General features: G+C 37.6%; 9 protein-coding genes and 1 non-coding gene across 10 annotated transcripts; 7 read left to right on the top strand and 3 right to left on the bottom strand.

Annotated features, from left to right (window-relative positions):
• Positions 1–1,490: 1,490 nt before the first annotated feature.
• Positions 1,491–1,874, bottom strand: RO3G_13639 (60S ribosomal protein eL43; the record flags this gene model as incomplete). The annotated part of the gene is made up of 3 exons (XM_067668223.1): positions 1,491–1,554; positions 1,606–1,817; positions 1,872–1,874. The coding sequence occupies 3 exons, from the start codon at positions 1,872–1,874 to the stop codon at positions 1,491–1,493; spliced, it is 279 nt and encodes a 92-aa protein (XP_067524324.1).
• A 235-nt stretch (positions 1,875–2,109) lies between these two features.
• On the top strand, positions 2,110–2,770 carry RO3G_13638 (60S ribosomal protein uL29; the record flags this gene model as incomplete). Its single annotated transcript, XM_067668222.1, has 3 exons — positions 2,110–2,112; positions 2,361–2,488; positions 2,539–2,770. The coding sequence occupies 3 exons, from the start codon at positions 2,110–2,112 to the stop codon at positions 2,768–2,770; spliced, it is 363 nt and encodes a 120-aa protein (XP_067524323.1).
• Positions 2,771–3,650: 880 nt separating this feature from the next.
• Positions 3,651–3,950, top strand: RO3G_13637 (uncharacterized protein; the record flags this gene model as incomplete). Its single annotated transcript, XM_067668221.1, has 1 exon — positions 3,651–3,950. One exon carries the CDS (start codon positions 3,651–3,653, stop codon positions 3,948–3,950), a length of 300 nt encoding a protein of 99 aa, XP_067524322.1.
• Positions 3,951–4,847: 897 nt separating this feature from the next.
• RO3G_13636 (heat shock protein 90-1) lies at positions 4,848–7,048 on the top strand (the record flags this gene model as incomplete). Its single annotated transcript, XM_067668220.1, has 3 exons — positions 4,848–4,934; positions 4,990–5,451; positions 5,507–7,048. The coding sequence occupies 3 exons, from the start codon at positions 4,848–4,850 to the stop codon at positions 7,046–7,048; spliced, it is 2,091 nt and encodes a 696-aa protein (XP_067524321.1).
• Positions 7,049–7,306: 258 nt separating this feature from the next.
• RO3G_13635 (chitinase) lies at positions 7,307–8,682 on the top strand (the record flags this gene model as incomplete). Its single annotated transcript, XM_067668219.1, has 4 exons — positions 7,307–7,362; positions 7,412–7,526; positions 7,587–7,623; positions 7,679–8,682. The coding sequence occupies 4 exons, from the start codon at positions 7,307–7,309 to the stop codon at positions 8,680–8,682; spliced, it is 1,212 nt and encodes a 403-aa protein (XP_067524320.1).
• Positions 8,683–9,209: 527 nt separating this feature from the next.
• Positions 9,210–11,400, bottom strand: RO3G_13634 (uncharacterized protein; the record flags this gene model as incomplete). The annotated part of the gene is made up of 3 exons (XM_067668218.1): positions 9,210–9,321; positions 9,373–9,457; positions 9,627–11,400. 3 exons carry the CDS (start codon positions 11,398–11,400, stop codon positions 9,210–9,212), a joined length of 1,971 nt encoding a protein of 656 aa, XP_067524319.1.
• Positions 11,401–11,788: 388 nt separating this feature from the next.
• Positions 11,789–14,026, bottom strand: RO3G_13633 (uncharacterized protein; the record flags this gene model as incomplete). The annotated part of the gene is made up of 2 exons (XM_067668217.1): positions 11,789–11,869; positions 11,930–14,026. 2 exons carry the CDS (start codon positions 14,024–14,026, stop codon positions 11,789–11,791), a joined length of 2,178 nt encoding a protein of 725 aa, XP_067524318.1.
• Positions 14,027–14,782: 756 nt separating this feature from the next.
• Positions 14,783–17,778, top strand: RO3G_13632 (uncharacterized protein; the record flags this gene model as incomplete). Its single annotated transcript, XM_067668216.1, has 9 exons — positions 14,783–15,046; positions 15,130–15,841; positions 15,908–16,083; positions 16,152–16,580; positions 16,635–16,904; positions 16,972–17,164; positions 17,222–17,493; positions 17,546–17,620; positions 17,671–17,778. 9 exons carry the CDS (start codon positions 14,783–14,785, stop codon positions 17,776–17,778), a joined length of 2,499 nt encoding a protein of 832 aa, XP_067524317.1.
• A 1,372-nt stretch (positions 17,779–19,150) lies between these two features.
• Positions 19,151–19,221, top strand: RO3G_19166. Its single transcript has one exon. It is a non-coding gene; the product is annotated as a tRNA-Gly (tRNA).
• A 4,513-nt stretch (positions 19,222–23,734) lies between these two features.
• On the top strand, positions 23,735–25,558 carry RO3G_13631 (uncharacterized protein; the record flags this gene model as incomplete). The annotated part of the gene is made up of 6 exons (XM_067668215.1): positions 23,735–23,866; positions 23,919–24,269; positions 24,394–24,519; positions 24,573–24,764; positions 24,817–25,372; positions 25,536–25,558. 6 exons carry the CDS (start codon positions 23,735–23,737, stop codon positions 25,556–25,558), a joined length of 1,380 nt encoding a protein of 459 aa, XP_067524316.1.
• Between the last annotated feature and the right edge of the window lie 255 nt (positions 25,559–25,813).

Raw genomic sequence — 25,813 nt, 5'->3', positions numbered from 1 at the left:
TTTGATAGTTGACTGCATTTTAAATTTCAAGTTTGCTTACATTCATTTCAGTTTTAAACGGCTTAGCAGTTATCTAGCCAGTGACTAATTCTTATTTTAACGATATATCTTTATTTCAGTAGCAGTTCAAAAACTTGAAGCTGTTTCTTTCTTTTCGCAAAACGCACATCCTTTTATAAAAGCATTATATGATATCTGCCGATACCTATTGCTAATATTTCAACAAATTTCAGCAGGTCTTTAATGGGATGTCCATTGTCAATCTTTCTGCATTGAACACAATAGTTTGGAATGAACATGTTCCACTAAACGTTGCTTTCTTATTCTGATGACACCAACAAAATCCATTCTAAAATACGCAACTAAATATAAGTGTACTATGTAGCTTTTGTATAATAAATGTAAAAAGGAATGGTATCTAAGCTTCGTGTGTTTTAATCATAGCTTCCTAAAAAGCAGCACGGAGTCTTTATTAAAATAAAAAAGCTTTAAATCACTATGCAATAAGACCCAAGTACCTCTGGATCAGATTCGGTTTCAGACATAAGAAGAGGTTCATCTAAAAGACTACTAATTATTTCTGCTTCATCAAGGATATCCATTCGCGTAGTATATTGTATTATCCATATCCGCCAGTTCTTCAAGACGGATGCCTTCATATGGATCAATGAGAGAAGGTGGTTTTCTTGTGAAAAGATTACGAATAGCATGTGTCACCATCTCTTACCTGTTATGCATCAAGGCATCTTCCATATGAACTATTTCTTCAAGTCTTTCTTTGGATATAAGCTTCCTTAGGTGCGTTCTTTTAATGATTAAATCGACGGAAGGACAAAGTATCATGTTGTGTACTGTAACTGAACTGCTCTCTCTCTTCGTTTTTAAGGCGCTTTTATAAATAATGAAATGTGTTTACAACGTATGGTCATTAAAGTATGACAGAGAAATCATATTGTTCTTTTCAAGTATAATAATCCAATAGTGTTTAATACAGCATGTAGTCCTTCCTTGCTCGATCTTGCTATAAAATTCAAAATATTGTGATAATAATGTCTCACCTAATTTCATTGGATGAGTTTTAAATATTATACATTATCCAATCATTTTCTTGCATTTGGTTTTATTATTCTGCATACACAAACATGTACCTGATGTATGTGTGTGAAACTATGCGTGATGGTTTAGTGACACAGTAAAGACACGCATAAAGAAAAATCTTAGTGAAAAATAATGACAAAACCCGTCTTCTTTCTTTCCGTTCAACTTCTTTCACAATAAACTAAGTCCAGCTTTGTTTTCAATGCCTCTTATTTTTTGCAAACTCCCTTTAATCACAGTTGTTTTTTTTTGTAGATGCAAAAAGCAATAGAATCCCATTCATGACACAAGTCGAATCGCGTTTAATCCAGTAAGCTATGTGTGTATTTCTATTTCTGCATTTCCAATAGAAATGCTGTATACTTTATTTACTTTTGTTTTCGACATAAAAATTAGATTTCAGCTAATTCACGAAGACGACGGACAGTAGAACGAACAGTGGCAGCAGCAGTGGTACTAGAAATAAGTTAGAAAATGAGCATAATTTATGCAATTCGTTCAACTTACGAGACAGTGTAAGCACCACCAGCCAAGGTCTTTTTACAGCCCTTACACCTCCAGATACCAACAGCAGTACGCTTAACGGCATCCTTACCACAGAAAGTACAGGTGTAAGTAGCGTGTTGGGTGATTTCCATCTTCTTTACGGTCTTTCTAAGAGAGGCACCATAACGGGTACCGTATTTACCAGTGATTCCAACCTTCTTGGTACGCTTGGCCTATAGGGGGTGTGTGTGTGAGCATGGATGGATGAAAAGAGATGGGTTCTATACCATTTTCTGTTGTAAATGAAAGAGGACTTGTATGGGATAACTGTGGATGCCTATTTTTGGGCTATACTGAACTCAAGAAAGAAAACGGTCCGGCTCGGAAATTTAAAACGTATGGTCCAGGTGATGAATGTGTGCGTGAGGACACTGAGAGAAACAATGAAGGAGGGAGAGCATACAGTAAAGAGAGAGAGGGAATCAAGAAAGTCTCCCCTCTTATTTACTCTTGAAAGCATTACAAATGGTAAAGCATCATCCATCATACAGAGCTTTGTTTTCTTTGGATTGACTGATTAATGATATGAAATACATACAAAAAAAAGGACAGTCAATAAGAAAGAGAGGATATGTAACAGACTGAATGTGGAAATACAAAGATATGAGGAAAGAGATAGATGCATACACATGCTTGATTCAGCAAAGAAAAAGAAAACAAAGCTCTTTAGCATCTACTTTTTTACAGTCTCATTGACCAACCCTATTTTCATTTAGGCTGCCATCAAAGCACACGAACTCCGTAACAAGAACAAGGCTGAACTTCTCAAGGTCCTCGACGAACAAAAGCAAGCTCTTGCTAACCTCCGCGTCCAAAAGGTTGCTGGTGGTAAGAGCCAAGAAGTGTAGGTTTATATTTAGAAAGGAAGGAAGAGATACTGAATGTTTTGATTAGTGGTGAAGCCCGTAAGAATGTTGCTCGTGTCTTGACTGTCATCAACCAAACTCAACGTGAACAACTCGCTCTCTTCTACCACAAGAAGAAGTACGTTCCTTTGGACCTTCGTGTCAAGAAGACCCGTGCTATGCGTAGAGCTTTGACTCCCTTTGAAAAGTCCAAGAAGACCCTTCGTCAACAAAAGAAGGAAGCCCATTTCCCTCTTCGTAAATATGCTGTTAAGGCTTAAATAAACACATTGTTTATAAAACCTTATTTGGGAGAAACGACATTTGTTTACTTTTTCATTGTTATTTATTGAATGAACTCTATTGTAATAATGAATCCATTCACTCTTCATTGTACAATGACTTTGTATAAAAAGAATTGGGCTTTTTGTATGTTTTTTCTTTTGTAATAACAGCAACAATCCTTTAAACCTTCCCTTTACGTTCCTTTTTAGTTATGTCCCATGCCATAGAATATCGTGTTAATGAAAAACAACAGCAAGATTTAGTTGACTTGAAAACCAAGACAATGACGAAGCCAGCTGGAAGAGTTCGACATCCTCGTATTCGAAAGAAAGATCCAAACCATATCCCTCGCCCCGTCAATAGCTTCCTGGCTTATCGAACCGAGATGCAGGCCATTATCCGACAGTATTGTCCGTTAGCCAATCATCGTGAGATCTCCAAAGTAGTAGCCAAATGGTGGCATGAGGCAACAACTGAGGAAAAGCAGATTTTTAAAGATAAAGCAGAGCTTGCCAAATGTTCACACGCGCAAAAGTAAGCTTCTTATTTATGAAGATAGTGTGTTTACTTACATCTACTAGATATCCCCATTACAAATTCAGTCCTAAAAAGAAAAAGGCAATAAACAATAATGCAAAGAAACAACCTCAAAAACCAAAAGAAGGAGAACAAGAAATAAAAGAAGAAATGGAAATGGTTTTTGAACCACCTTTAGACAAGAAAGAGAAAAGTAAAGAACAAGAAAACACACTAGAATCGTATTATCACCCCTGCATGTACCCAACTACTGTTGATCCACTCATGGAACAAAATAGTACTTTACTTCATCATGTTTATTTACCTCAAGAAGCATATTATTTTAATTATAATAGTATAATGGAAGAAGACAGACAGAGAAGAATGAACATGTATCAAGATTATGTTTTGATGGATGACTTGAATACGTTTGGTTGCGATCCCATTATGACTACGGTGAATACTGCTGTTACCAATATTGGTACAACCAGCACTGGTGCTACAATGGGTACAGTGCTGCCTTATTATGATCTTACACCTGCATCACAACCCCTGCTTACGCCTGAACCAGAATATCCTTATATCAATTTCAGCTCTTCCTCTATATCTCCATACATGCTACATCCTGTTGACTATTGGTGTAATGACAATAAATATTAAAATCGTTGGTTGAACTACAGCCAACAATAAAAATCAATCTCCCCTTTCTTTTTTTCTTTTTTTTTTTCATTATTGTTATTTTTATTAAATAAATGGTTGAAAGTTTACCTGCAGTTGAAGGAATAGAAAACTACAAGAGGATTCCATTTGAATTTACTGAAGAGTGTAAGCATGGTAACTGCATAAATGTTACTAGAATATAACTTTCTTTCTGCATAGTATCTTCAAAGAATGTGTTTTTGAGGTTACCCAATGAGTTTTCGCCCATGGAAAGAATGATTCTTCAAGCAAATGGTAACCTTCAACGTCTGTTGTCAGCTTATTACAATGTACCTAGTCATGTAGAAATCATAAAAAATATAAAGTCAGAAGGGATCAATGTTTACTATGAACGAGAGATAAAAATGTATTTTGAAAACGAATTTGTGTACAATGCGCAATCCATTTTAACAGTTAAAGATGATACTGTATTGGAATTAATAGAGAAGCATAAGTATGGTTTAGGCCAAATTTTTGGGTAAGAAGAACATAATCACCATGCTTTGTTGTCTGATACTGCTTTATTTTCAAGTCACACCCACACAGCACCTCAATTTACACTGCACGCCGTCGGAAGGCACGGTGATTCAAAAGGGGCTAGTTTTTGGAGAGATTACAGTTTGACGATACCCGACGTATTGGATTGCTTCATAAGAGAATCCTTTATAGAAAATTTGTTTGACGAGTTCAAAGGAAACAGAAATATTGGTTTTGTTTGGTTTGCTGACAATAAAAAAAATTTCCCATAGAATGTGCGAGAAGAAAACCGTGACGTTTTTCAGCTCCATTTAATCCTCACTTCACTTTTTTTTTTTTATTATTTTCTTTCTTCTTCTTTTCACATAAACAAACATAACAATGTCTGCCGAGACTGAAACCTTTTCTTTCCAAGCTGAGATCTCTCAGTTGATGAGTTTGATCATCAACACTTTCTATTCAAACAAGGTAAATTAGATAAAGAGCGCTTAGACGTGAAAAAGTGGACTCAAATGATTGTTAGGAAATCTTCTTGCGTGAATTGATCTCCAACTCCTCTGATGCTTTGGACAAGATCCGTTACCAATCCTTGACTGATCCCTCTGTTCTTGACTCTGAAAAGGAACTTTTCATTCGTGTCACCCCTGACAAGCAAAACAACATCTTGTCTATCCGTGATACCGGTATTGGTATGACCAAGGCTGATTTGGTCAACAACTTGGGTACCATTGCCAAGTCTGGTACTAAGGGTTTCATGGAAGCTCTCTCTTCTGGTGCTGATATCTCCATGATTGGTCAATTTGGTGTTGGTTTCTACTCTGCTTACCTTGTTGCTGATAAGGTTCAAGTCATCACCAAGCACAACGACGATGAACAATACATTTGGGAATCTGCCGCTGGTGGTTCTTTCACTATCACCCGTGATGAAGTTAACCCTTCTCTTGGTCGTGGTACTGAAATGCGTCTTTTCATGAAGGAAGACCAAGTAAGTGATTTGATTTGTGTGTGAAATGAGTTGGAACTGATTCTTTGTCTTCTAGCTTGAATATCTTGAAGAAAAGAGAATCAAGGACATTGTTAAGAAGCACTCTGAATTCATCTCCTACCCCATTCAACTCGTTGTTGAAAAGGAAGTCGAAAAGGAAGTTTCTGATGATGAAGAAGAGACTGCTACTGAATCCAAGATTGAAGAAGTCACTGACGAAGACGAAAAGAAGGACGAAAAGAAGAAGAAGACCATCAAGGAAACCGTCACTGAAAACGAAGAGCTCAACAAGACCAAGCCTCTTTGGACCCGTACCCCTGAAGATGTCAAGGCTGAAGAATATGCTGAATTCTACAAGGCCCTTACCAACGATTGGGAAGACCACTTGGCTGTCAAGCACTTCTCTGTTGAAGGTCAACTCGAATTCCGTGCTATCCTCTATGTTCCCAAGCGTGCTCCCTTTGACATGTTTGAAGGTAAGAAGAAGAGAAACAACATCAAGCTCTACGTCCGTCGTGTCTTCATCATGGACGACTGTGATGAATTGATTCCCGAATGGCTCAGCTTCGTCAAGGGTGTTGTCGACTCTGAAGACTTACCCCTCAACATCTCTCGTGAAATGTTGCAACAAAACAAGATCTTGAAGGTCATTCGCAAGAACTTGGTCAAGAAGTGTCTTGAAATGTTCCAAGAAATTGCCGAAGACAAGGAACAATTTGACAAGTTCTACGAAGCCTTCAGCAAGAACCTCAAGCTTGGTATTCACGAAGACACTCAAAACCGTGGTAAGCTCGCTGACTTGTTGCGTTACCACTCTACCAAGTCTGGTGATGAAATGACCTCCTTCAAGGACTACGTCACCCGTATGCCCGAGAAGCAAAAGAACATTTACTACATCACTGGTGAATCTCGCACTGCTGTTGAAAACTCTCCCTTCTTGGAAGGTTTCAAGAAGAAGGGTATCGAAGTCTTGTTGATGACTGACCCCATTGATGAATACGCCACCACTCAACTCAAGGAATACGAAGACAAGAAGTTGGTCTGTATTACCAAGGATGGTGTTGAACTTGAAGAAGATGAAGAAGATAAGAAGAAGCGCGAGGAAGAACAAAAGGAATTCGAAAGCTTGTGTAAGTCCGTCAAGGAAATCCTCGGTGACAAGGTTGAAAAGGTTGTCCTCTCCAACATCTTGACTGATTCCCCTTGTGTCTTGACCACTGGTCAATTCGGTTGGTCTGCCAACATGGAACGTATCATGAAGGCTCAAGCTCTCCGTGACTCCACCATGTCTAGCTACATGGCCTCCAAGAAGACTTTGGAACTTAACCCTAACCACTCCATCATCAAGGCCCTCAAGTCCAAGGTTGCTGCTGATGCCAACGACCGTACTGCCAAGGATCTTGTTACCTTGTTGTACGAAACCTCTCTCTTGACCTCTGGTTTCTCTCTTGATGACCCTAGCTCCTTCGCTACTCGTATCAACCGTATGGTTTCTCTCGGTCTCTCTATTGATGAAGAAGAAATCGCTGATGAACCCGTTACTGAAGCTGCTGTTGAAGAAGCTGCTGAAGTTTCCAAGATGGAAGAAGTTGATTAAATCACCCCTCCCCCTCCCCTTATTGTACAGAATTTCTTTTAAAATGTTCGTATAGAAGGATTAAGAATAATAACTTCTTAATTTTTGTTTCAATAAAAAAAAAATATGTGTAGAAATGTTATTAACAATTCAAAAAAAGTTGCTGTGTTTTTTTTTTTTTTTCTTGGCTCAAACCGGGAAATGTTTAAGTTTTCTGTAAAGTATCATTTTCTATTAGTTTTCTTTTTTATTTTTTTCACCACTTTTATTCTTGAACCAATGGAACCACCTCCAGCAACAAATGGTCCTGTCGTTGCAGGTTATTTTGCCAACTGGTATTTTTTTTTCTTCTTTCCAATATGTTTAATAACACGAATATAATAGGGGCATTTATGACAGAAAATACAATGTAGTTGACTTGGCTTTACAAGCAGACAAATTAACCCATATACTCTATGCATTTGCTAATTTACAACCAGACGGCCAAGTAGTTCTTGGAGTAACGATTAAAACCAAAAAAAAGAAAAGAATGACAAAAATAAAGACATTTCAACTATAGGATACTTATGCAGACCTAGAAAAACATTTTCCAGCAAGTAAAGAAATCGTATTCTTTTATCACGTCATACTGACCAAGTCTATTTCTATTAGACCAGACGATCAGTGGAAAGGAAGACGGGTGGAATGACGCGGGCAAGAACCTGTACGGCAACTTTAAACAATTCTATCTGTTGAAACAACGCCACCGGCACCTCAAGGTCTCTCTGAGCATTGGCGGCTGGACTTGGTCCACTCATTTTGGTGCGGTCACCAGGGATCCCTTGAAACGACAGAGGTTTGTGAATAGCAGCATGAAGCTACTGACCGACCTGGCCCTGGATGGGCTCGATATTGATTGGGAATATCCCAAGGATGATGAAGAAGCATTTTATTACGTGCATCTACTCTACGAATTACGACTGGCGATGGACAAATACCAGCAGCAGTGCGGACAGCTGAACCAGCCTCGCCTGCTGCTCACCGTCGCGGTTCCCTGTGGCCCAGACCACTACCGCAAGCTGCGCCTGAGGGAGATGCAGCCCTATGTGGACCTCTTTTATCTCATGGCTTACGACTATGCAGGATCCTGGGATCGCGTTGCGGGACATCAGGCCGCGGTCTTTGGCGGTCCACTGCATACCGATCAGGCCGTCTCCCATTATCTGGCGGCGGGTATTCCAGCTCACAAACTGGTTTTAGGGTTACCTGTCTACGGCCGAGGCTTTTCGAACACAGCCGGTCCCGAACAAGCCTTTCAGGGCGTGCCCAAGGGAACATGGGAGGAAGGACAGTTTGACTACAAGTGTTTGCCAAAGCCTGGTGCGACAGAGTATCATGATTTCCAACGATTGGCCTCCTGGTCCTATGATCCCAACGCACGTGAACTGATCACCTATGATACGCCTCAGATCGTCTCTGCCAAGTGCAGCTATCTCTTACAGAGAAAACTGGGTGGTGCCATGTTTTGGGAATTAAGTGCGGATTGTGGACATCAACACCCTCGAAGCTTGGTCAATGCGGTGTATGATGGTTTAGGAAGACGATTGGATCCGACACCTAACCATTTAGAGTATCCAATGAGCGAATATGACAATATACGTAATGGCATGAAATAAAATAAACAAAAAGCAAGTGATTTTTTTTTTCTTTAGGATGCTTACTCTATAAATAGCATCATTTTATATTGACACTTTTTTTGCAGTTTAGTTCATAGTAAGCCCAAGCTTCTTCTTTAAATCTGTTTTTCAAATCAGAAACCAGTGTAGATGAATTTAGTTTCTCTCGGCAAAAATGGGCCGATTATTTCACCGCTGTCATTTGCTTTCTTTCTTGAACTCAGCACATGTAACATGCTGTCCTACCTTGAAAATAAGTTGCAATATTTCCTTTTAGCCACATCTTAAATACGTAGATCTATTTAAAAAAAAAAGCCTACGTCTGGTCATCATGTTTTGTTTGTATTCCATTTTTTCAAAAACCGTGTTTTTTTATGTCGTGGATTCTATAAATAAAATTGTCCACTTCTTTATTTGTATTTCTGGTGGATAAAAAAAGAAAGGTATAATAATAGAAAAAGAAAGAAAAAGGACAGCAGATTATATAGAAAGTATGTACACATATGATATAATGCAAAACAAAGGCTTTAACGGAAACGAAGATAAAAGTTCACCACTAATGCACCCACCAAGAGAACACAAAGAACAGCAGGACCCCAAAGATCATCATAACGGCCCACGATACGGCGATTAATCATCCTAAATAAATTGTAAATAGATGCATTAAGAACATTGGATGTTATTATTTACCATGCACGTCTCTCAAATTGATATAATGCATAAATCGCAATACCAGCAGAGATACCAATAAACAAAGCACCTGCAATTCGAGACACTTGATCACCAAAATTAAGTAAATTCAAAGCGACCGAAAGAAGCAGTGCACAGAATTGAAGCCAAGCAATAAACGTACGTTCGTTTGAAAAGAACACTTTGGGTTCCACTTTGACTTTCTTGACAGGAATCACCGCATTGGGATCATTGGGATCTTTGAAAAAGCATACCTGAGCTTTCAAATAATCTCTTATCACTCATGTCCAGACGAATATCACCATTTGAAAACACGATGGCCTCACCCAGAGGACCCTCCCCTTCTTTTCTTGCTGCCCGTTTGAGAGGACCATAATTCAAGGGGTCATCGCCCTTATGCACCAGGGTAGATTGCATACGGTGAGGTCTATTATCCCAATCATTGATCGATTTGCTACGATCCAAGAGCGCCTTTTTGTTACCAGCGTCTTCCTCTTTGACGATATTCATACGAAGATGTTCAGCCTCCATCGCACGACGGTACTGACCATCCACCAAGGGTTTGAAAGACTTGGAACGACTCAGACCAAAATTCGTCGCACGGGGCTTACGGATGTCGATTTCCATTTCAGACAGCCACCAGGGAAGCAAGGGCAAGCGATCACGGAAAAGGTAGGAGGCGCCGTGAAGGTATTTGGAGAAACGAGGGACCTCATGGACCAGATGGGATTGCAGCAATTTTGTGAGCCATTCGGGAGAGCCCTTGGCTTCCATGACCGCATAAGGGAATCGCAAGACCTCAGACTCGTGTAGATAGCTAAAAGGATAATCAATGCCTACGTCAGGTCGGCGCCATTCTTGAGGACCTCGACGTCTGGCGCGCAGAAAGTTGTCTTCACGAATAAAGGCCACGTCACTGTCGATCTTCACACAGACCTCGCTGTCCTCGGGCAGTTGAAAGGTCGTTCGGTGATAAAAGACACGACAGACAGGTTCGAGTTGTTTGTCGCGCACCGAGGTCTGAATGCCGTTGGCCACAAAATGTGCTTGATCGACCAGTTTGGGATCTGCCCCCTTGGATCTCAATCGGTTGCTGTATTCCTGAGCACTGAGATGACCCGACAGAAAGCGTTGGACATCCTCCGTAGCCAACTCGATCCGATCCTTGACAGAGGCACCCTCCAACCAGTGAGCACGGTGCGTGCTGCGTTCGGCAAAGACGGTAGAACTGGTAGGAGGACCATTCCATCTGAATCGAATGGCTTCCGCATCATCATCCCGCTGCAGGATACTCGTGTACAGTCCAAACTCTTGATTGTCCACATAGACGTTGGACACAGCCGCATCCGATGGTTCGTAGCGTTTATCGGGGTTTTGAATATACACTGGCAAGTGGAGCATAATGATCGATTTGATCTCGGTGATATTGTCGGGGTGAATCCAATACTTGGCCGTGTCATCGACCGGTTGCATATCCAGTCGACTGGTTTGGGTGCTACTGCGTGGTCTTCCGCGTTGTTTGCAGAGGTCGTGAAGAGCGGAAATGAAGACAAGGGCGACATCAAACCGCTGTTTATCCAATGGTTTACTTCTTAACCGAGGAATAAAGACTTGTTGAAGGTCTAATCCGGTATATTTGTCATGCTTTTTAATAATCTTTTGAAATCCAATATAATTCAATCGAGTGAATTTAGCCAGATCGTTCACATCAAACAGAACCTCGGTTAATGCGTCTTCCATAATCGTCCAATTTTGGTCAGAAGACCACGTGGGGTTATTTATAAATGTCTGGATTGTCCTCTCACAATAACTGATTCTTGCTTCTACTTCACTTAATTTGGCAGTAACAAAATCGTATACTTTGTCTAATTCGTTTTCTAATTTTTTAATAAACGCTTGTTCATCTTCTTGGTTCCACCCGTGGTCGAGCTGTCTGGATTTTAAGTCATTTTTAAGAACATCATAAGATATATAAGATAACTTCCATGGTGGAAATATTTCTTGTTGTAAATGCTGAGCAAATTTCATTCTAAAGTCTCTTCACAAAAAAAAAAAAAAAGGAGGAAAGAAAAAAAAGGAAAATAAGGAAAAGAGTAAAAATATAAATTTTTTTTTCTACGCTTAAAAATTTCAAACAAAAAATATAAAAATAGTAAAGATTATTCATTGTCATTTTAACAAGTCCGCAATACTACACAACCAATAATGATGGTAATATGTTCATAAAAAGGAATCCTCATTATTCATTTTATTCATCTTCTACAAGGGAATAGTTTATATAAAAAAAGAGAGAGAGAGTAAAGAGAAGGGGAGAAGATAAAAAGAGGGGGGGGGGGATATACGCAAGGTTTCCTTATTTTCTTTTTTGCCCAGACATTCTTTTTTTATAAAAAAGTTTGTCAAACATGTTTCATCATCACTCTGCACTCTGTGTATTATTCACACCCAAGTAATTGTTATTCTGTGGTGGTGAGTTAAATCTCAGTGCAAAATTAAGCTAGAAGAAAACAAGCGTCAGTATACACATATCCCTCTTCCCCCCCCCTTTCATCTTTACCACAAGGGCACCAATCAACAACACACATAAGAAGATAGGACCAAACACGTCATCAAATCTTAGATGAGGCTTATTTGTAATTCGATAAGCTCTCCAACGATAAAATATAAAGGAATAGAATGCAAAGGCAAACGCAATACCAAAAAAGAGACCACCCACAATACGATTGATACGATCACCAAAGTTAAGTAAAGTCAAGGCCGCACTCAAAAGGGTGGCAGAAAAATGCAGCCAGTGAATAAAGGTACGTTCGTTTGCAAAAAAGATCTTTGGCTCCACTGTCGCCCCACCCTCTTTGTCCTTCTTTTTCTTCTTCTTTGGTTTTTCTTCTTCTTCTGCTTCATCTTTAACCGCAGGCTCTTTTTTACCTCCTTCTTCTACTACAACCACGTCTTCTTTAAACAACCTGTCTCTTTCATCCCTCTCCGTTTGCATGTAGGAAGAACGAGGAGTCCGTTTACCGCTAATCAAAAAGTCGGTTGATTCTGAGTCCAAAAAGATGGCTGTATGTCTTCCTTCAGAGGCAGATGTGATTCGGCCACGGTCTACATAGGAAGAATCTGCGTGAGAGAGTGTGTCTGTTTGCGACCAGATGGGATCATCAAACGGATTACTCACCCGTTGAGGCGCACGTCTGAGAACCGAGCTACGTTCCAGTTGAGATTCCAAATAGCCCATACGGTATTTACCATCAATCAGAGGCTTCAGACTTTTGGATCTTGAAAGACCACTAAAATTACCCGTCGGCTGTTTTGCATTCCTAATGTCCAACTCGAGTTGCTCCAACCACCAGGGAACAAGAGGCAGGCGTGAATTCCAAAAGAAGGCAACGCCCTGGAGGTACTTTGAGAACCGCGGGACCTCGTAGACCAATCGAGAATCAATCAGCCGGCTGAGCCATTCAGGAGGAGGTGTCTGTACATTTGTCTCCAGAACAGCATAGGGAAATGAGTAGACCTCTTGTGAATCAAAGGGGTAATCGCAGTTACGACGCCAAGCATCCTTGGGGCGACCCTCGGTCTCTCTTAAATAGGTCAGGTCAGTATCGAGTGATAACTCGAGACGATTGTCACCAGGAATTTGAAAGACAGTACGATGATAAAAGACACGCATCACTGGCTCAAGCCCCTTTTCATGTATCGATTGTTGAATGCTCAAGGCAAGCGCATAATTATCCTCGACCGTCTCTTTAGGTGTCTGACGCTGTCTCAACTCTTCGGCATACTGATCAGCCGTATACCGACCAGAAAGAAAGTCGTTCACTTGATCCACATCCAAATGAAGCTTGTCATTCGTAGATTTTCCATTGGTCCAAAGGGCATGGTGAGTTTTGCGTTCGACAGTGATTTCACGGGATTCAGTTGTTCCATACCAACGACACCGAATGGCCTCTGCCCCTTCATCTCGCTGAAGACGACCTTGATAGAGATCAAAGTGAGGATTATCAAAGTATACATTAGAAACTGCGCTGTCTGAAGGTTCTATTTGTTTTTCGGGGTTGGGCACAATCATGGGCAAGTGAAACAGTAAGATTGCTTTCAGTTCTGTAATGTTATCAGGATGGACCCAATACTTTGCTTTCTCTACTGTTTCATCTCCTGGACTGGGATATTCAGCTCGTGTCTTTCCACGCAATCGACAAAGGTCATGTAGAGTCGATATCTTGACCAGAGCAACATCAAAACGTTGTTTATCGAATGATTTGGATCGAAGCCAATGCATCAATTGACTGCTGTTATCAAATAAAGCATCATGAATAAGTCGTTGAAGTGCCAAGAAATTGGTGCGAGTATATTTAGAAAGATCGTTCAGGTCCAATAATACCTCGGTCAGAGTATCGTCCGTTGTTTCATAAACTGAGGATGTTGCTGTCTGACTGGATAACATTCGTTCACAGTAGGCTATTCTAGACTCTATCTCACGTTGCTTTTTGTTGATGAAAAGCTCGACTTTATCTGCCTCTGAACGTATGGTGGATTCGAATTCTTGTTGAGTCCATCGTCTTTGGTTTAGGTTGAACTGTATTTCTTCGTAATTGACATATTCACTTCGCCACGGCTCATAAATGTTTTCTTTAAACTCTTGTTCAAAATTCATTGTCAGAGAGGTAATTTATTTTGAGAAAAGAAAGAAAGAAAAAGGAAAATTAAGTGTACCTAAAAATAAGTTGAGTTCATTAGCTCCGATCAATATGTTGTCATACACAATAGCATAATGCATGTGGCTTATACCATCTTTTATTCTGCCCCTATAAGTCTACCTATTTAAAGAAGACAAACATTTGACATCTAAAGAATTAAAAGAGATAAAACAATGTGAAAAGGATGAACAACTAGAGAATGAAAAATGAAATAGATTAAAAACAGTCTTTGTCCATGTGAAGGGTTAGTGGCTTATCGGTTCGGGTTGAAGCCTACGTCACAAACCACAAAAAGTAACAGTGAAGTGTAAAGAGAAAATGGTTTTTTAAAGGATATTTCTTTCTTTTCTTTTCTTTCGTAAACTGTTCTTTTTAGGGCTTCTTACGTGAGTACCATCCTTTTTGTTTTCGGAGCAGAAGCGTTTTTAAGGAGGGGGGAAAAAAGAAAAATGTAACTGATTTTTTTTTTTTCTTTCCTTTGTTTATATTTAGGTTATGAGTACTTGGCAGCCTCAACCCCAAGGTCTTTCTGACCTCTTGCAGCTTTTACGTGAAGCTATTAGCCCAACTGACAGCCAGAATGTTCAACAAGTAAAAAGTGCATTTTATTTTTCTCATCTTGTAAAGACTAAAACAAAAAATACGAGTAGAAATTAGAATATTTTAACAAAGTGCCTGATTATAATAATTATTTGGTTTACATTTTAACCCAAATGCCTCAAGAGGATCAATACATTCGCTCTGTAGCCGGTTTGACACTCAAAAACAACATTCGTTCTTACTATCCTACAATTCCTCCCCAAGTACTTGAATTTGTCAAAGAGTGCTGTCTTCAACACATTGGCGATAGTGAAGTGGGTAAGGCTGTCAGTTTAGTCATTGCAGCTATTGTTCAAAGAGGACAAATCCAAAACTGGCCCCAGGCTATTCAAGTTTTATTAGAGAAATTGGATGATCCTAGCCCAGTCGTTGTTGAGGTAACCTAATTCTTTTTTTTGGGGGAAAAGAGATAAAAGTGACATTCTGTCTTTGGTTACTAAACTCACACGTTTGACCATAGAATGCATTTAGTACTTTTCAAAAAATTTGTGAAGATTCCGCTCGTGATCTTGATACAGTGATAGGCGGTGTTCAACCTTTAGAATTCATGATCCCCAAATTCATTGCTTTCTTTGATCACCCAAATCATAAAATCCGTTTAAGCGCCATCTCTTCCACTTCACAATTCATCACCTTACGTTCTCAACCCTTGATGAATCGGGTCAATGAATTCTTGGTGGCCCTCTTCAAACGTGCCACGGACGATAATGTGGATGTGCGTAAGGCGGTCTGTCAAAGTTTGGTTGCTTTGCTCGAGATGTGTCCTGATGTGCTGTTACCTCATATGCCTGATTTGGTCGAATACATGCTCTTCTGTACTCAATCGGATGATGCTGACTTGGCTCTCGAGGCATGTGAATTTTGGTTAGTCTTTGCTGAACAAGATGAATTACGTGAGCAACTCCATCCTTATCTTCAAAAGGTGGTCCCTGTTTTGCTCAAGGGCATGGTCTATTCTGAAATGGATCTTTTGACCTTGGGAGGTGATGAAGATGATGCTCATATTGCTGATAGTGAACAAGATGTCAAGCCTCGTTTCCACAAGGCCAACGTAGTCGAACACAGTGATCAGGATGAAAAAAAGGCAGGCATGCCTAACAATGAAGAAGAAGGGGATGATGATGACGAGGACGATGATGAATTTGATGAATTTGAAGATGATGAGTTTTACGGTGAGTGGAATTTGAGAAAGTGCAGTGCTGCTACATTGGATGTTTTGTGTACCTCTTTCAAGGCAGAGGTCGTTCACATCTTGATCCCTCTTCTCAAGGGTGAATTGGAAAGTGCCGATTGGCTCCACAGAGAGTGCGGTATCTTGGCTCTTGGTGCTGCTGCTGAAGGCGGTATTGCTGAAATTGCTCCCCATCTTCATGAATTGGTTCCTTACTTATTAAACAACTTGAATGATCCTAAGGTTCGATTTTATTTCTATTCCATCGACAAGAAAAAAAATTCTCATATGCATTCATTGTTTTTATGTAGCCTCTTGTTAGATCCATCACATGTTGGACCCTTGGTAGATTTGCATCATGGATTGTTAGCACCAGTCAACAAAGCCCAGAGGCTCGTCAACGCTTCCTTGAACCACTCATTCAACTTTTGCTGCAACGCGTTTTGGATAATAATAAGCGAGTTCAAGAAGCTGCTTGTTCATCTCTTTCTTTATTGGAAGAAGAAGCCACAATGGAATTAGTCCCTTATCTTTTACCTATTTTGACTACTCTTTCTGCCGCCTTTGAAAAATATCAGCACAGAAACTTGTTGCTTCTTTACGATACCGTTGGTACCTTAGCGGATGTTGTGGGTGAAACTTTAAATAATCAGCAATTCATTGATTTGATCATGCCTCCTCTGATTAGAAAATGGCAAGCCATTTCCGATGATAACACGGATTTATTCCCCTTATTAGAGGTTTGTTTTGTTTGAATTGGAAAAAAAAAATTAGAATCTCACTCTTTATTTTAGTGTCTTTCATCCATCACCACTGCCTTAGGCAAAGGATTCAAACCTTTTGCTGAACCAGTTTATAGACGTTGTGTTATGCTTGTTTTGAAAACCTTAGAAGAATGTCAAGCATTTGCTATGGACCCTTCTTTAGACGAACCTGATAAAGACTTTATGATTGTTGCATTAGATTTACTTTCAGGTATTGTGCAAGCTTTGAATGCAGATGCAGAGCCATTGGTTGCAAGCACAAACCCTCCTGTTGTTCAATTCTTGTCTATTTGTATTCAGGTACATACAATAGAGTGTATTTATAAAGAAAGTCAAAAAAGAAAAAATTAAACGTACATTTAACTAGGATGAAGTTGCTGAGGTTCGTCAATCGGCTTATGCCTTATTAGGTGATCTTGCTATCTCATGCTTTGAACACATTCGTGCTGTTGTACCTCAATTTATGCCACACATTCTTCAGCAGATTGATCCTCAAGCAGAGCACTTGTCTGTTTGTAACAATGCTACTTGGGCAGCTGGTGAGATTGCACTTAAATGGGGTAAGAAGAAACAAAGCTCTTGTACGAAAAAGAGAGGCTAACTTTTTAATGATCAAGGTGCTGAAATTAGAGATTATGTTGAATCCTTATTACAACGCTTATTACCTTTGATTGTCAATCCTCAACTTCAACGTACACTTTTGGAAAATGTAGCCATCACCACTGGTCGCCTTGGTCTTGTCTGTCCAGATTTAGTTGCACCTCATCTTCAAATGTTTGTTAAGCCTTGGTTAAATTCTCTTGCACCTATTCGTCCTAATGAAGAAAAGTCAACAGCATTCAGCGGTTTATGTGAGATGATTAAAGTAAATCCTCAAGGCGCAGTACAGGTAGATAACAATAAAAAAAGAGTGGAGAAAGGAAAACTCAATCTTGTTGTAGGAATTCCCTTTATTATGTCATGCTATTGTCAATTATCAAAATGCCCCAGCAGGTTTACATGAATCTTTTAGAAACGTAAGTTTTTTGTGACAAAAAAGAGGAAGAGGAAACTAAGATTCTTTTAGATTTTGATGGGATATAAAAGTATGTTTGGTGAAGCACAATGGCAACAAGTTCAAGCTTCTATGCCACCAGAATTAATTGCTCCTTTACATGAACGTTATAGTATCTAAGAAAAAAGCTAATAAATGTATAAAAATTTTGCAGGAAGAAATAAAATTTGTTGATATTGTACAAATATATCTTGTTTTTGTTTTTTTTTAAAAAAAAAGCCTCGCTCTATAGACGAGATAGGTGTATCTGTGCAATTAAAAAATGAGTTCTCATGCGTGTGTTGAATCACAAATGATTGTATTGTATACAAAGACATACTTAAATTTAGACTACTATATCCTGAATACAGATTTTCTTATTACCGGAAATAAGGTACAATTTATTAGAATTTCTTTTGTACTATTTTCACAAAAAATTATCATGCAGTAAGATGGATGCGTGAGTTTTACATAGAACTCGATGGGTAAATATCAATTAGAAAACTATGATAAAAACAAGTTCATGGTACGATATCTTTTTATAAAATTCACATTAGTTTGAATCTATAGTGATGTTCATAAGGGTCCAATAGGGTTTGATGGTAACTGCTGTGATGATATAATAAAATCTGCTTTTTTTTTTTTACTATTTATACACACTAAAGTGAAGGCAGTATTGACTATCAACATTGTCACTAGAATATGCAATGCATGTTTTCATGTAAAAGACAAGGTATTCCTAATGATTGAACAAATTTACACTTTCAAAATGTAGAACAACAAAAGCAGTAATTCTTATTGTAAAAGTCTAATTGGTTGACAATCTCAAGATTAATTAAATCAAAGGCAATTGACTAGCTACTGTTTTGCTCACAAAAAATGATGATAAACAATAATAATTCAATAGGATTAAAAGCGTATATAATGATTTCATTTAATAACTTATATTCAAAGCTTATATACTTAACGCCATGTAGATATCAATGTGTGTATTATGCATTGGCGAAACATTCTACCAGTTATGCAGAGCCCTACATTATCTAAATATACACCTGCTTCATAAGCATCAGTCTATTTTGCTAAGGGACAATAAGCCTATGTTTTCATACACTCATATATGTAAACTTTAACTTTACTTAATTTCTGTACAATAATTATTTTTTGGAATACAACAGTGACCAAAAGCTTTATATTGGAAAGTAAAGCAGTACGCCATCAACTAGACAAGTACATAGTTCAAAAATCAAGCAGAATAAAAGGTTAAATAATTTGAATTACAATTATATTCTTTTGAAGTAATTTAATAATGTAAGGCTTAAAGAATAAAGAGATCAATAGTAACAATTTATATGTAGGATTCGTGAGTCTTTTGCTTTCTGCTGAATAAATGCAAACACAGCATGTAAAAACATCAGCAAAAGGAAATGGGTGCGCCTAGACAATCCGGCCCGCATTTGTTCGAGCCGCACATTAAATTGGGTCATTATGTTTTTGTAATCAAAGCTTTCGTGAAGCGCGGATGGTTAAGTGGTATAATCTTCGCCTGCCACGCGAAGGGCCCGGGTTCGATTCCCGGTTCGCGCATTCATTTTTTATTTTTCTCTATCGGGTAAATTTTGAGCCGGTGGTTTTTTGACAACACTACTTCGTTTGACGAAACGATTATGTTTGATAAGCCAAATTGACTTCATAATGTAAGGATAAGGAGGAAGGGCCACAGTACCCGAAGATAGGCATCCTTTTATTTCTGGATTTTACTTCACCTCTGACATAACTTCAATTTTATTTTTATAATCTCTATTTACAATAAAAAGAATATTTTCAAGGACCTATATATAAAATCTTTCTGGTCCCTTACAAATATAACAAGTCCTTTGAAGTCAAATTATTTTCATAACATCAATTTTTTATTCTCTTGTCAAGAAAACTCTTTATTGCTTATTACTGGTTAATCTATAGTACAAGATATGGTGGTCGTTTACTACAAGCAAACCTTTTGAACTTAACGTACTTTGTGCTTTAAAGGAAAATCAAATATATTCTAATTAAACTCTTAAGGGTATATCTAGCGGAAGGAAATCACAATGCGATAAGTGAATAATGTAACGCAGATAAAGATAAAATTTTGGATAATATGAATTCATCACTGAAATCAAAATATTTGATAAAATGAAATCACTTGATGAATTGAAATTGTCTTGCTTACTTTAAGAGCTTATACAAAGGAACGAGCCTTTAACAACTTTCAAAAAAAAAAAAAAAAAAAAAAAAAAAAAAAAAAAAAAAAAAAACTTAAGTTGGCACTTCATATGCATTTAATAAAGTAGAGATATCTTATCCAGCTTATATAACTCTTTGACCTTTTATTTATAGCCGCAAGCAGGTCAAGTTTCTTGAAGCAAAAAGCTTATTTATTGCGTCTCTTTGTTCAAATTAAGCTATCTCCAGTCTGATCTACTTAATATGATCTGGTGGGCACTTAAGAAAGCGAATTACCCCTGAAGCCATATATCAAAACTCTATTTTTCGCGTTTATTATCAACTAAGTACTCTTAATCACTAATAACCAAGAAAATCACAACAGCATTACAAGTGCTGTAGTGTCCTAAGCTAGAATTGATTATAATAGTAGTTTAACAACATTATAAGTTACTTTATCAATTTTATAACATCACAAACATATAAATACCTGCCACTATTTTTTAGTAAAGATAGTTATAGCTATACTCTTATTCTCGCTTAAAAAGGAACTTGTTCAATTTTTATATTATTTTATTTTACACTTAAATTACACGTCTCGAGTATTGCTTTTCTTTTATTTATTTTCATTTCTTTTTATTTTACTTATCTCAAGCTGGTTGCTTTACAATCCGACAGTCACTTTACTCGAACTTAAAGGAACTACCTAGCTTTCTCTTACACAACGCACAGATATTAATAACAACCCAAAAGTTAATATCGCCAATCATCTTGAACCAAACATTAACTTGCCAAAGACTTACTCCTCATAATTTTAAATCGCACTTGAGCTTTAAGCTAAATTTAACAATCGAATCTATTTACTTTTAGATAAACCTATCAATTACCCTTATAAGACAACTCTTTTAGTATTTTATTAAAATTCTACAGTCAAGTTTCATGAAACTAATGACTTTTATTGCATCCTTTTTTATTTCACCTTTTAATTTAAACGAATCTTTTCACGAATCAAAATAAACTGACCTACTTTATAAGATCTAGTGGTCACTATATCAAGCGAATTAAACCAAATCCAACTCATATAAGCTCAACTTTACATCAAATGCAACTCAAATATCTTTTTATTTAAATCCTAAAAGAATAAATCCAATAATATTACAACATACACAATTTTGAAACCGTATAAAAAGGAACCTTTTTTTTTTTTTTTACTTGATTTGAAATTGATTTTTATTTAGTTCAAATAACAAACAAGACAAGCCTCTTGAGACAAGTAAACTTCATTATAATACCTTTTTTTTATTTCTTTTTATTTTATTTTATTCAAAACAGATTGATTTACTTGCAAGTAGCTCGCATTCAAATTATGGTCTCCTTTGAACCCAAATATTACTTGAACTTTTTTATATTACATTGAGGATTTTTCAAATCAAAGCTATTTAACACTGCAAAATTCCTATAAGCCCCATTCTCACAGCATATCAATTTACAGCTGTGATGTATACAAGTATCGTCATTATTGTATTGATTATAAAGTTATTTGGTAATTTTTCTGCAATGTTATTGAAGTATTCTGCAGTCTTGTCTGAGTGATCTTACAAGACATTAATGAAACTAAAAAGGTGAATACTACAAAGTCTATTTAGAATACATTACAATAAAAAGCTCTTTCATTAAAGAATAAGTTGCTCAGACTGCATGATGAGATACTAGTGCTAGCGATGGCTAAAGCTTAGTTAGAATAATTGTTAAGGTCATGGCCAAGGCAATGCCCAGAAAAAGGCCTGTAGTTGTAGCAGCAAAATCATTCAAAGCAAAATATCAATTTATAAAAACTAAATGTAATACAAATCAATTTTTTATTTATTTGTTAATGCACCGAGTTCAATGAAAGGGCCAGCTTAAAACATCGTGATGAGATAGAGCTTTAAGTTGAAGAGAACCTAAGGCCGTACAGGAAATCTCCTTTTTGACAAAGAGCAGGATATTTTTGCAAACTTCAAATTCAATCTCCAAGTAAGAAAATCATACCATCCCATATAAATTCCCAAAATTTAAAATTAAGTTCATATGTATTCGCAATACGAGGGTACAAAAACTTCATAGAATATGCTGTAATACAGAGTTTTTGTAATGTTTATGTCAAAACATGTTGTCTATTTGGCACATACAAACTGGTACGACCGGCTGTTGAGCACCTCTAATCCTCAGATTTCGTTTCGAACAATCAGGCTGGAAAAAAATAGATATGTAGCTAAAATAAGATAAGCTTCCATCTGGACCGTAAAGAAATGGTTTTACACATATACATTTTCAATCAATACCAGTGCGTTTTTGCCTTCATTGTCATTGACATAAATGTGAGCAAGCAGTGTGACAATTGTTAAAGACATTATTGATTCGCCGTTTTCTGTTGTGTACACTTCTTTGATTGATAAAGAATCACAATTGTTCACAGCAAGTAGCAGTCTGTGCTGGATATATAAGGCACAAAAATCATTCTTGCATATTTAAGGCTTGATCTGACCATACAGGCTTGTAAACTTGTGGTTGCCGTCATTATCATATTTTGTAATTCTATAGTGGGAACAGTAGTTTTCGTATTACTGTTATATCTGTCAAGTACATTGTTTGCCCGACCAAATAAGCCTCAGATCATTAAGAATAAATCACCATGTTATGTAGCGATTAAACGTAGTTTGCTACGGTGAGAGATGCTTTTAATGAGTAAACGTCTTGGGAGCGACTGAAGGTAGGACAGCCTAACTGTGACAAACCAAATGGGCATGCGGCTTTAATAACGAATAATGAAATGCAGTGTTTTGGTTTAAAATAAAACCAAAGTTCACAGAAAGAAACGTGCATACTTTTGTTTTCTTTTTGACATTTCGGCAAAGTTATTACTGTAACTGAGTAATAATATGTAGATATGCAGCAATAATTAATAAAACAACTAATCACATTTCATTTAATCTTTAGTCTTTTATTACTGTGATCACTGTTGCTGGATAAATCATAGTATTACCAAAGATGTATATTTCCAAATCTTATATTTGTAAATGCCGTTGGTTTCGCAAATAAACTCTACAAAAAAAAAAAAGGTTACTCACGGTTATGATTAACTTCTATCATATTCCTGTAAATTTGGTTTTTACTTTACCCCTGACGATTTTACAGACGTTTACAAGATCAAAGACACAAAATTGTATGGCAACAGTAGCCTTCCATTAGGATAAATACGCTTTGTATTTCTGATAACGAGTTTAATTTCATTAGAAAATGCTTGAAAAAATAAAAAGATACACACGGATTTTTTTTACATTGTTTCAATAACCAATGATGGCTCAACATCATTCATCGCTCATAGGTCGTCCTTTTCCAATTTGGTCTATCCTTAGAAGGGATGTTCAACCACTTGATTTCACTCCCAGAGACGGTTTTTATTGGTTGTTTGCACAAACGAAAACATTTTCTCAAAATTTTTGAGATCTAAAAAGGATCTATTTCTTTACTGCCACAACATGCCCAACGCTAGAAAGAAGAAGCAAGCCAAGAATGAAGATTTTCAAGTAACTAGAATAAATCAATGTTAAAGTTGGAACTAAACGTTGAGAAATTTTACCTTTAGAAAAAAAAATTAAAAGTAGGCAAGAAAAAGGCTGTTGCAGATAATTTTACAGATACTTCCTTCAGATCAAAAGGTAAGAATGACTTGTAAGCGAAAACTTGATATAAATCTCTACCAAAGGCATCTTTCTTCCCAACCAAAGTATCAATGAAGATAAATCACACGAGATTACAACCAGTCGAAATCTTACTTTATCCGATCTACTTGTCAAACTAAGACATCCCAGCGCAAATGTTAAAAAAGGTACAATTCTTTGTTATAAATCGATATATGAAAGCCAACTCACATGGACCTGCAGAGGCGCTCTTGGGTCTTACGGATATTTGTACAAACAACCCGACCCTGATGGTTTCTTCTCTGGGACAGATTGTCAATGGTCTTTTGAAGCTATTTATAGACGACGTAAAGCAAAGAGACAATGTATGATAAGGACGAATAACTCAATGTGTTTTAGGATAGAGAAGTAAGAAAGTCGACATTAAATTATCTTCAAGAGACATTTGTAGATATTGAAAAAGTCGAGCTTCAGCCTTTCATGCCTATTTTAATCATGTATACTTGCTCAGCCATGACTCATATCTTTGAAGACGTTCGTACAGACGCTGTGAAATTCTTAAACCTCTGGATCCAGATTGCCCCAGAAACAGTTGTTTCTAAATTTTGGAACCGAATCACGGGAAATTATATGAGTCTGCTCTCGGTAGATGCCAATAATCAGCAAATAGGATCTGTTTCTATGGGTAAAAATATAACTACGGCTTCCATCAAGGCAGCAGCAACCAAATCACATTTGCATATTCATAAGGTAAGAAGAAGGAAAAAGAGACAAAGAAAAGGCTGTTTCCTTACATGTGTCTATAAAGAACAAACTTGGCTTTTTCTCTAGTCTTTCCAGGTTTTTTGAAGCAGGTCTTTCAGAAAATGATCAGGACAAATTTTGGTTCTTTTTGAATTACTTGGATAGTAAACATGCAAGGGAATCATTTAAAAGAAAAATGGAAAAATACAACTCGCCCAATACAGAAGAAGTTATTGTGTGGGACATGAATACTAAAGTAAAGCTTTATAACAAGATGTGAAAGATATTGACTGTTGTTTTTGGTTATAGAATGCCTTTACTCCTCTTCATCCTTTGATTTATTCAACTGCACCCAATCTTTCAGAAGGTTACAAACTTGCTACGTTTTCTCATCTTCATCTATTCGAATCATCAGGACCGAAAAACAACACTACGACAAATACCCCAGACGCTTTAGAGGCTAATGAACTTTGTAAAGACGACAGATTGGATAGCATAGAGGTAAGTGGGCTGGAAAATGACGATGGACGGATGTGTAATTTGTTTTTCTTAGAAAATGATTGAAGCCTTTCAACCGATGCTGGTAGCCTCCTGGCTAGAAGCTGCTCCCTCAGTCTTTATATCGACCAACACGATCGCAATGACGCCTGCACTTGAGCTCGTCTATGAAATCCTCAAGATATCCGTCATCATGTGGAGAGCCGCCGTCAGCTCTCAAAAGGTCAGCACCCTGTCAGCAAGCTGGTTGGATCGACATCTTCAGACGACCTTGAGACATTTCCACGTCTACTTTCCCTTTGGTGCTGATGCTTTGGGTAACCGGGGATCCAAAGTGGATGATGTGCTGATGCAGATGAACATTTTGTTCTGTGAACTGACCTCGTTGTACCTCTTGGCGAGAACGATGCAAAAGAACAACTTGAGGCTGGAATCTAGAAAGACAATGCCAGAGTCAAACATGGCTCCAGAGTGGACACAGAATGTGGTGGGTCACGTCCTAGGCGTTCTCGGTTGTGATGGGCAGGATGAGGTCATGAGCTCGACAAGTTCTAGCTTCAGAGCAGAGCATTTGGTCTCTTTGTTACCTGCCATCTGGGGCTTTTTGAATTGTATAGAAGAGAGCGAGGTGTTGTTTGAGGCAGTGATGGGATTCCAGAGGAAATGTCAGACCGCGTCAACAAAAAAGATTGCTTCTGACTTTATTGTTCATATAGAGACTGTAAGTGATAAAACTGATCTAGCCTACCTTTACTTAACCTGCCTTATGTATAGATTCAAGTGACTCCTCACTATAATGGAAGATTCACTATTCCTCGACAGTCTGCCTAAATAAAAACATTATTATCCTTAAACTATAGAAATCATTTAAACACATCAAACTATCCTTTATCCATTCAAAGCTTACAACCGATATCAACAGCTAATAAACGTAATGTTTCTCAAAAACAATCATGAACTTGTCTATGCCTTCTATTCCACATTTTTGCAACAAAAAAAAAAAAAGAAAAAAAAAAAGAAAAGCATTTTAAAGTTTATTTTCATTCAATACA

This window comes from Rhizopus delemar, genomic scaffold, assembly GCF_000149305.1.
Source record: "Rhizopus delemar RA 99-880 supercont3.12 genomic scaffold, whole genome shotgun sequence".
NCBI classification, from domain to species: Eukaryota; Fungi; Mucoromycota; class Mucoromycetes; order Mucorales; family Rhizopodaceae; genus Rhizopus; species Rhizopus delemar.
Note: the sequence above shows the minus strand (reverse complement) of the source record. Positions and strands in the feature narration are given on the sequence as shown.